Genomic DNA, 10,769 nt, shown 5'->3' with positions numbered 1-10,769 from the left:
ACATCCCAATTAGACACAGGGCTCTGTTCCAAAACAACCTGGTAACACTATAATTGTTCGTTATAAAAATATGTCTACACATAGTATATACTTTATTCTAGATACAAAAGCAACGTCACGTACCATGCAGTATTTGGCGACAAGGTCTACATGTGACAAGAAGATGACGTTCTCCTTCCATTAATTAATTCTCAGCAAGAAATACCTGAACTACAAAACTGTTAAAAATGAAACTGAATATCTCTCACCTACTGGAAGCAATCTGATTCTCTGTGCTAAAGTAAAGTAAAGTGTTTTGTTTTTTTGTTTTTTTAATGTGAATAACATGGGGAGTGCTTGCACAATCTCCTGAGCAAGAGGTTCATGATGAAGTGCTTGACAATAATCCAGATAGAACTGGAATTTGGAAGTGTTTAATTTTGAGCTTGTTGGAAATGGAAATGTTGGTTTTTGAACTTGAGCGTGCTCTAATAATTCACCAAAAAAGGCTATGATGAAGCTGCCCGGTTTGGTAGAACTTGGGTTCTTTATCGGTTTCCGGTGCCCGCGCCGTGAATTTAAAACAGGAAAGAATTTAGGTGATAAGTAATCTGATTAGACCACAGTAGCGTGGAGTGTAATACAAGGCACAAGATCCTTTTATTTAATCCAATTAGCCAATTGAGCTACTAGTTTGGTCTAACTCGCTCGATAGTGTTTTTTTATCCGCACTGACTACTCAATGTTATCCAAATAAACCTCTTCACTCCTTTTCGCCTTTCTTGTTCTGTTGCTTGTATTAAGTAAACGTTCCCCTAACAGTGGCTGACACCATTCTCAGCAAAGAACCATCTTGGGTCTCTTATTGGTAACTCGTGATTTTGTTGGTAGCTTGTGCCCGGCGGCTAGGGCTGTAGCTGCTGATCAAGAAAACGCCTTCTACTGATCTGTCTGCCTTGGGCATTGACAGTTCCCAGGACACTACACTCTTTACAGTGTATCCTTTGTGTAAATCCCAAAGTCGATCTTCCAAATATGTGTTAAATCTCAGTCAAAATGCAAATGGTATAATTTTCAGGTATTGTGTTTCTCTGTTTGAAGATTGCCTTGATCAAGATGGTTTAGGCTTTGGGCGAACTATGTCTTCCAATGGTTTTTAGGAGGTAACATGCCAGCAGGAGTGTAATATTCTATCGTTTATGCAAATTTCAAGTGAATCACTAATTCGTCAGTGAAAGACCACTCTCAGGAATAGGAAAGGCAGTTGCTTACAAGAGAAGTTCTTTATGAGACACTTAACAAATGAGACTATGAATTATAGTGATTCATGGTATTAACCGGAAAGGTTGTTCAGTGAGATTCAATTATAAAAGAATGGTAAAAAGGGAGTCTAAGAAGGTAAAGGTACAAGTTAGCCTACGTGTAGCTGTACCCATCCTCCGAGGAAAAGCGTGAGCACTGAACCCTTCCGTTCCCTCCTCCTGTTTTTCCATGGGGGTGGGGTAGGTACGGCTACACGTAGGCTAAGAAGGCAACTGACAAAGTGTGGGAGTTGGAATGGGAGATTTACGATTCTCCAGTGTCCTCGTTAAGTGGGAAAGACTTCTTCTTCAGAATGCTACTAACAGAGAATGGATTACAATCACTGTGGGAGCGATTTGCTGTTTGTATTTGCTCTTTTCAAGTGCAGGGCTTTATTTTAGCAGTTCTCATGTATGAAAAAGTTATATGCAATTTCCGGGTGAAAAGACAATCAGTATCATTCTACTCGACATTGGTGAATGTCCCGGAAAGAACTGAGAATGCTAACACAGTGAATATAAGTCAAGCCCTATCTCCTGTTTGTACTTTTCTTAAAATTTATTTCTCCGATATTAAGATGTCTACCACTGGTTTACAAATTTAAACGGCTATAGAGCACAACATAACACGAGTCAAAACGAGTCCCATCTTTTACTCGGCAGAACGAGTCAAAGATGTGAGAGCCTTCAGTAGTAGTATGAATTCAATAACAGACTTTATTAGCAATTTACGTGTAATGGTCCGTCGTGTCGATTCTTCCAGCGGCCGCTGCATTTTGTTAAGGCGGCCTTTTAGTTTTTACCATAGCAAATCCAGTGGCCAGTAAGACCTTCTAAACAGATAAAACGTTTAAAGTTATGCAGAAAAATGCCCTAAATTCATCTCGAGATAAAAGCTATGTAAAGCAGCCGATACCTCCTTCGCAGGACCAATTTCTTAGGTTGCATAACTCGTTCCGAAACGATACGTTGGGAAACTTGTACTGTATCGAAATATATATATATTTATAACATCCGGCACGCCTTCCCTTCAACGAATTCCCTTGTCTCGCTTTTTCTTGAAAGTTATTTAACAGATTAATGTCTCGTTCATTGTGCGAGGGTGTTCTGCGACGCTAGCTGGTACCGTTTAGGGGTTCGTTCCATAATGTCCGACGATTGTCTCATATCATAAGCATTGGAAGCAAGGGTGAATTAAGGAGCCCTAAGAAAATCTCACATAGTAGGTACTGATATCCTGGGAAGTCTGGCGGAGGCCCTTACGATTTCGGGAGCTTCAATCCGCCACTGTTTCGAAAACACACATCGTTCGCGCTGCAAAATGGAGAGCCACTTTAATGAGTGTTCTTTCCCTCCGTATTACCGGCCCCATATATTCCCCAAATGCGCATGATCCATAATCCGATTATTAGCATATGAGAATGTGCGATACCCATTGGCATGTGCCAATGGTGCATATGCAGAAAACTGTGTGTATATGTCTGAGGGAAATCCAATATGTCTTGCTGAATCCATAGGATCAATATAGTTGCAGCAGTACGGCATTGCTGTATTACACTGAAAATAGGATGAGGGCTCTTGGGTCTGTGTCATGTGACAGGCGACAGAAATGTCTTCATCTTCACTTTCATAACTCTCTGGGGAGAAATATCGTTTTGCCTCCTTACGATATTTTGCACGTCTGTTTTTAAACCAAACCTAAAACCAACAAAGTAAAAACTGTTATAACTATGACAAAAAAGAAAATGGTGTTTTTTCATTTATCATTGTGGAAGGTCCTTCACAGATACAATGGTTCGTTATGGACTGTTCAGGGGCCGAGACGTGAACGTATACAGAAGTTGTTCTTATAATAAACGTAACCGGGTGAGTGTAGGTACAAGTGTGCACTAGGATGTTCTCTTTACCTGAATTCTGCCTTCTTGTAGGTTGGTCTTTGCAGCAAGCTGCTCTCTAAGCTCTACATCCGGGTAATGCGTTTTGCTGAAGGATTTTTCCAGTATTCCCAGTTGTTGGTGCGTGAAGGCTGTGCGCGTGCGCCTTGGGGGACGGCGATTTTTCTCTTGTCGAGCTTCCAGGATAACATCTAAAAGAGAATCAAAGTTTGATAAACTTCTGCGTAACTTATGTATGTCTTTTGATGGAGCGAATGCTTTCTCAATCTCCCTGTCGGAAAAATTCTATTTTCTTTTACGATACTTTTTTCGTTCATATTCATCTCAAATAACATCGTACCAATAGTGGAAGCAATAATTCCTTGGTGTAAAATGGGAAAGTTAAGGGGATGAGACCGTTATAAAAAGAGCCTTTTACTAAAGCGACGTGTAACTATAATAATTTTGTTCATCTTGGAACCTCGTTAATAATCACCCATTCGGGAACTTTTAGTTTAATTTTTTCAGCGTTTGTTGACATAATCAGCTGACGTTTAATTTTTGGTCTATTCCGAAAAAATAATTGAAAGGAAAAGGTCATTTTTATGGTTTCTCCATGCATCATTGCAGTAACCACTGTACATTTTAGCATTCAGTTAAAGCAACTGGGCCGGGCATTGTCTTAATAATAATAATAATAATAATAATAATAATAATAATAATAATAATAATAATAAATAATGGAATGATAACTCTATTATTTACAACAATAAAATCTACTAGATACAGTTTGATTCTATTAAAACCTGAGTGATAATAATAATAATAATAATAATAATTATAGTAATTATAATCATTTTTTTTATTTTAATATTAAAACTTTATTAAAATATTCCAAGGAAAATCGATATCCACAAGTTAAAAGTAGAAAAAAGATTAGTAAAAAAACTATTTACAATTCAATTGTGATTAAAAAAAGAGTATCTCGAAGCACAACAGAGCTATTTTCAAGCACAATATTAAAAAAAACAATAATATTAAATTTAAAAAAAGAACAAAAGTCATTCATGTGACCAATCATACACTAAAATGAGAAAAATTCAGAAGCCTCTATAAATCAACCCATAATAAAGTATCTATAGCAGTCTAGCGAAGTCTTGCTTGGCCCTTCTTTATTTCTAGATCCCTGTCCTTAACGTCTAAGTTCCTCCTTCTCGGGGTTCTCGATCCTTAGGCCTTAGGCATAGGAGCGCGTTCCGCAAAAATGCAAAGGGCACTTTCGCCCTGACCCATGAAATTGTTGTGGCGTAACTCTCTTGCTTTTTTGCAGATAATAGATCGGCTAATCTTGAGTGGTATCTCAGGCATTCGTCAGCCATCCCTCCCGTCGTTGTAAACACCAGTGCAGTGGGGTGAATGTGCCTTGCTCTATTTCTGTGACGCGAGAGTTGTATTTTCGCTTCTTTTCATTTTCATGAATCCTGTAAATTTGCTTGGGGCTAAGATCTCTATACGAGTCCGCATTGGGATGACACACCCTTATTTTGAAAAATGCAGCTCTCTGTCTCTCCCAGAAACCCCTACAGTGGACGCCAAGGCGTGCGTCAGGGGCTTGGTTAGTCCCTCTGGCAAGCTCTTCGCCTGTAATAGGTTGTAAAGCCGGTTCAACTTGCATATCATAGCAAACCATGTCAAGCAACTTGGCCTGTAGATCGCGTATTTCATTGTAGCGCTGAATAACTAAGCCTCCACGCTGGCAGATCATCGCGTGGTCTACTGTAAACATGCTCCCACAAACGCATATTGACGGATTATCGGGTATCGGCCAATCATATCGAAGCCTCACGGCATCACGAAATATAATAATAATAATAATAATAATAATAATAATAATAATAATAATAATAATAATTAATCACCATAGGTTTCATTAGAGCTACTACTAGTTTAACGGTGGAAGCGTTTCAGTTCCGCTTGTAGTTGACAACGCTTCGCTCTGATGCAGTAGTTTCTTGGACAAAATTACTCTAAACAGATAAATAACTCTTTTGGGGGGTTGATTGATCGGAGGGAAAGTCTAAAGTTTCGGCCTGTACGAATGTCAAGGTTAAACTGTATCAAGCCACCAGTTTATGGTTCAAGACACTAACCTAATTAGAGTGGCAGACCACCGCTCAGTCTTGCGAGAAAGCTCTCAAGTTTCATGTTTAGCAGCTGCAAACCCAATCAAAGCCAAATCGTAGCTGACATTGACAAATATCCGCCTAAATAATGAAAGTCGTTCTATAAAATCTCAAGAATCGCGACCGCAAAATCCCTGATCTAATGTAATGCCTTTACCTAACCACTCAACTGTATGCCTCTCGGAAGGCAAAGTAGGAAAGCACGAAGAGTTTTTTACCATTGTCATTTTTGGTTTTAGAAATATGCATTAAGGAAGACGAGCATCCATCCTGCCAGCGATTGTGATAATGCGTATCGAGCAGTTAGACACCTAACCTTTGTGCCAACATCCACGGCTCTGGTGTATAAGGTTCCTACATATTTTGAGTTCATTATCAGAACCATCAAGGGTTTAAATCTTTTTGATAACATTTCCCTGAGATTTGTCAAGGATCAAGCTTTAGCCTTAACATCTCTCCTAAGCTTTTCTAGTGTCGGAGGATTAAAGCATTAGTTCCCGGAATTCCCTCCATCATCGCGCCTCCGTGAAATTATGATTTATTGCAAGCCATTCATCTGTCAGCCGACAGTTAGTCATTTTAATTCAAGGTATTTACACGCGCGTGCAAGAATAAATTGTTTTCATTTTGAAAAACGTATCGAAAGAAGCCAGTCCTGGAATTTCGCTATCGCATAACAGCAGCAGTAGCTGAAAATGATATAAATCGAGAACAATGTGTGGGTTTACTTTTACAACTTAAAACAAAGCAAACATGAAAAATGAGTGACCTAACAGTAATTTTCTTTGTTTGTTGTTGTCAAAATTATTCCAATTTTACTTTATAATAATAGATAATAGTTTATTCAATTGTTAAAACTAGGGCTTACAGTAGATACACCCTTACGATAGATACAAAGAAAAAAAATACCGAATAAACAATACTTATGAAAGAGTAAACGTAGGTACATTTTATACTGAACAGCTAGCCATAGAGTAAAAAACACATCCAGGCTACCTCCTAATCGCACTAATCAACAATGGCTTGAGCTTTCTGTATAAGACCCTTTCTAACTCGTAACAACCCATAATTAAATGTCCTGCTAGGTCTCATATGAGCACTATTAAACGGTTTGTTCAGTTTTCTTCGCTACATGGAGGCATATTTATACAATTAATGCCACGGATCTGCAACAGAACTTTGATTTTCCTCTCTGGTGAATTTAGCTAGGATTGGTATGACCATGTTTCTCCGAACATGAGCAGCTCTGATCAGTGTTTTCGGGTTGAGAGACACTATCAATCCATTTCGTCAGGGCCCTCATCTCAGAGCCAAAGTATCCGCAATTTCAAAGTCGTAATATATGTATCACTTTCAATGTTATTTATTAATTACTAATGATTTATCACTTGATGCTTAGGAATACAGGAACGATTATCATATTGCCAGACTGTCTACCGAGAAATGCTCATCAATGATCCCCCTCTGACACAATTGGTGAGTTTCTTGGTGCCTTTTTCACTGTTACTGTTGTTCCTTTGGTATTACGTTTGGGCCCTATTTTGGGCGGCCAGCAGCATCGTATGGCCTCGGTGCCCCTTCAGGCTGACCAAGGTGATTTATCTGTTAATGTCAACACCGAATTGACAGCTTAGCCCAAGGGATACTGCTGAAATCGATGATGTTCGACCCTTTTGAACAAAATGCTTTAATAAGGGACGGATAAATGGTACATTAAGCAACCCAACAAAAACAATTTTGTTTATACAATAGTCACACACTTGTCAAAGACGGATTTTGGTCAGTAAACCACTGATAAGAAAGATGATAAAAACAACACTTCGTGCAATATACCTGACGGGTGGATTACCAAGAATGAGTGCAATGTAAATTAATCTTAATACTTAAAATCCACTCTTAGCAATTTTGTTGAATTCAGTGTATAAGGTGATAGACCATTTTTTGTTTGTCCTCTTTACAATGCTACTTATCAAAAACAGTTCTTTTTTGTTGGAAGTACTAGTATGGGTAACATTTTTATCAAGATCTTGTATCTTTCGTTGGCGCCAGCTTGGCAGGCAGAAAAGCCTTTAGCTATTTGATAAGTAACGATTGGTGAAAGGTCACGTAAATGACAAGATTTTCCCAATATAGCATTTTTTTCTCTTCGTTTTTTCCTTTGTATCAATAATTTCTGATAGTAGAAGTGTTTAAACCTGTGCTGAAATGGGGTATTTTGATTTCCTTGTCAAAAGTAAATAACGAAATAAAAGTTTAAAACTAGGGCCTGCTATTTCGAGAGACATTTGAGCATAGCAAACTGGAAAGAAAACCTCTTCTCCCCTTGTTATCTTGTTTACGTTAACTCCGTGGCTGACTGCTTTACTATCACTTACGCTATTTTAACTAGATCGGTTCGACGAGATGTAAACAGTGAAAGAATAGAATAAACTTGCAATGTACTTGTTAAATTGATCTCCACATTACTCTTCTTAAAATGACTCAGGTAGGCGGTTGTCGTGTTAGTGCTTGTACTGAAATACTACTGGCATGATTGACCCGAAATTATGCGTTTTGGCAACTTAATAAAGTTCCTTAGTACGAGTGGTACTCTGCTAAGAGAACGTATTCTGTTCATGTTTGATGAGAATTGTAGTGTGCATTGAAGCTCTTAAGCTCTGCAAGCCACCTTAAGATGCGGGCCGTCTAAGGATAGGAAAAGTGACCCTCGTTCATCGTTATGTCACTTCGTTCCAAGAATCATTGTTTTATTAGCGAAAGCGTGGAAACGCAAATTTTACTTTATTTCTAAACTACGCCTCTCAAATAACGAGGTACCTCGATCAGCTACAACTTACCAGCAAGTTTCACAGCTAGTGACAGCGCCTCAGTGGATTTCGATGGTGGAGTACTTTCTTTCTCCTCATCGACATTTGAAGAAGAGCTATTCTTCAGGATGCTTTCAATAGAAAACGGGTTGGCCTCCATCGACACCTCTCCTCTTTAAATAACCCGACTGCGTCTCAGCTGCAATGATCAGTTCAGCAGTCTTACGTGTTGCGTCAATGTGCAATGTTCGTCCACAGTGGTGGCTCTCGCCCTTTTCGTGATGGTGTGAGTGACCAGCTGTGAATGTAATTAAGCTGCATGCACTGACAGTGATAAATGTACCCGGAAACCGTCCAATAAAGAAAGGCCTTTGCCGGCCGGTCTGCTCTTATCATGGAAGGCACCGTGTGTGGTTGCTCTTTTTAAAATAAAAACAAGGTAGTGTTTATCCAGTTACCTTGACTTGTGATAAACGTAGAATTGAAACAGTTTACTTTAACTGATATTTTCATTCGGCTAAGATAAAGTACATTTCATAGCTTTTTCGATGAAGTACGTTATCGATTACACATGATTAACTCGCTCTCAACGGAATTTCCTCTAACCAATGTAAATTAATCATAGAGTTAAATAATAGCTGTAAAGTCAGCTTAAAATACGATGCCTAGAGTTATATGCGTATGAACTCTACCAAGGGTCCATATGTCTAGTTTATCTTTCGTTGCATTAGATTCCAAATTACCTCAGACCCCGGCGTTATCAGAAACGTCAAGGATATTAGGGACACTTGTCAAGAGTTAGTTTTGAGAACGACAGGATTAAGGTATTAAAAAAAAAGAGACAAATCCTTCGAAGCAGCACATATTTAAGGAAGGGACGATTTATTGTGCGGTCTTGTTACAGACAACCATCCATCAGCAGCCATTTAGTCAGTTTATTTTAAGGCATTTACTCCTGTTTGCAAGATTAAATTGTTTTCATTCCCAAATACTTGCCGACAGAACCAGTGCACGCAAGACGCTTGCGGAATTAGAGTTCCCACGTTGCGGTCATCTTTTGGCCTTTTTGTAATTGGGTAAGTTGCCCTAGGGGACTCCAAGATAAAAGTGACGGGGTCGCTCATCGTGTCTTTTCAGGTGTTCAGGTACCGCTTAGGGTGTTCAATCTTCTGGCTCGAACGGACGATTGTCCACCCAACCCCTCTCCCCTCGATACTGGATATATAGATGTCAACCACCCTTCCCAGGGAAATAATTTCGTTGCTTCATGCCAATGACAATACAATATCCTAATTGTTACGATCTTACCTGTGTCCGAAGAATAGTGAATGGACGTTGTAAACTGAACAGTGAACCTATGGTAACCACAGTGAGATTATTATTATTATTATTATTATTATTATTATTATTACTATTATTATTATTATTTTAAGGTAATGAATCGAAGCCAAAAGAAATATCAACTTCAGAAACATTCATACAACCTCTTTTTCGAGCTATGCACACGAAAGACGACAGGTGATGCTGGTACCCTTTGGGAGTGTCTTTCAAAATTTCTGATGAACGTCCCCGTCTCTTGGCTAGTGCCTTCAATATATGATTAAAGATGCCACGATTTTGTAATCTATAAAAGAAAGGGAGATTGCAACTTATACTGTGATTCCCTTATTCTCTGTAGAGGGCCGAAAGATTCTAGCCAAAATTCTCGTTAAGTGTCTCGTCACCAAGTTGAAGAGTGTATCTTACCAGAGAGCCAATGCGGATTCCGTTCAGGGCGTGGCACTGTGATATGATTTTTGTTGTCAAATTCAGGAGAAGTGTTGAGAGCAAAATCAAGTGCTCTACGCAGCATTTTATAGATCTAGCATTCTCGCATCCAATCTTCTCTAGCCCCACAAAGTAATAAATGACGAGTGTTTACGAGTTTGCTGCCTTCGGTCGTCTTGAAACCAGGAGTGTTTAACTGCTACGATGTTAGACCAAGCACAAAAATAACTCAGTCCACAAAACCATTTTTATTCCATCTCTTCTGTATGTGGGTGTGAATTCTGAACTTACTATAGACGTCACATTAAGATCCTGGACGGCATTTTCACCAACGTAAGCTCCGCAGCATACTTAACATCAAACGTCTACACTTAAGTGCAACGAAGTCTTGCCGCTAGCTCAGTATCCCCGTATTGAGACCCTCCTTGTGAAGCCGTGTTGTGTGGATGGAGAGTACTCACCTACCAAAGCAGATACTGCATTCTGAGCCAATCTGTGGAAAGAGACCTCGTGGAGGCCAGTACTAGCGCTACAAGGATAACTTGTAACAGAACCTCAAAAGATGTGACATCAGCTTGGAAAATTGGGGCAGAAACTAACCGTGCACTGTGGGGCTCTTCAATAAATAGTGGAATGAAAGTGTTTGAAATCCAGTGAAAGTAGCATCGTGAGCAGTTGCGAGTACGAAGGAAAGAGCACCTGGCTAAATCTGTTTCTGTAACTTTAATGCTGAAAGCTTTGTCTACCCAACCTGCGGAAGTAAGTATGCTTCCAGAATTGTCCTCTACAGCTACTCTGGAACACACAAGAGCTAATTACTGCATCTTACCTCTCGCCTAGTAACTCTATGTTTCAGCC

General features: G+C 39.3%; 3 protein-coding genes across 5 annotated transcripts in view; 2 read left to right on the top strand and 1 right to left on the bottom strand.

Annotated features, from left to right (window-relative positions):
• LOC146481537 (mortality factor 4-like protein 1) overlaps positions 1 to 10,769 on the top strand; it is a 210,183-nt gene that overhangs the window by 109,171 nt on the left and 90,243 nt on the right. The window lies entirely within an intron of this gene.
• Positions 1 to 10,769, top strand: part of LOC146481543 (uncharacterized) — a 164,584-nt gene that overhangs the window by 107,663 nt on the left and 46,152 nt on the right. For 2 of the 3 annotated variants that reach the window (XM_085108370.1, XM_085108369.1), the window contains one exon: positions 6,737 to 6,813. The exons of the other annotated variant lie outside the window; for it this stretch is intronic. The gene's annotated coding sequence lies outside the window, so the exon portion shown is untranslated. The remainder of the gene's footprint in view (positions 1 to 6,736; positions 6,814 to 10,769) is intronic. 3 annotated transcript variants of the gene reach the window in all.
• Positions 1,481 to 9,235, bottom strand: LOC146481546 (uncharacterized). The gene is made up of 3 exons (XM_085108388.1): positions 8,175 to 9,235; positions 3,188 to 3,366; positions 1,481 to 2,978 (listed from the first exon to the last, which is right to left on the bottom strand). The coding sequence occupies exons 1-3, from the start codon at positions 8,302 to 8,304 to the stop codon at positions 2,640 to 2,642; spliced, it is 648 nt and encodes a 215-aa protein (XP_084964514.1). The 5' UTR covers positions 8,305 to 9,235; the 3' UTR covers positions 1,481 to 2,639.

The sequence above is a fragment of the Pavona decussata genome, unplaced genomic scaffold, assembly GCF_977016875.1.
Source record: "Pavona decussata unplaced genomic scaffold, jaPavDecu1.1 SCAFFOLD_49, whole genome shotgun sequence".
In the NCBI taxonomy this organism is placed as follows: Eukaryota; Metazoa; Cnidaria; class Anthozoa; order Scleractinia; family Agariciidae; genus Pavona; species Pavona decussata.
The sequence above is the reverse complement of the archived record's forward strand: the minus strand, read 5'-3'. Positions and strand labels throughout refer to the sequence as shown.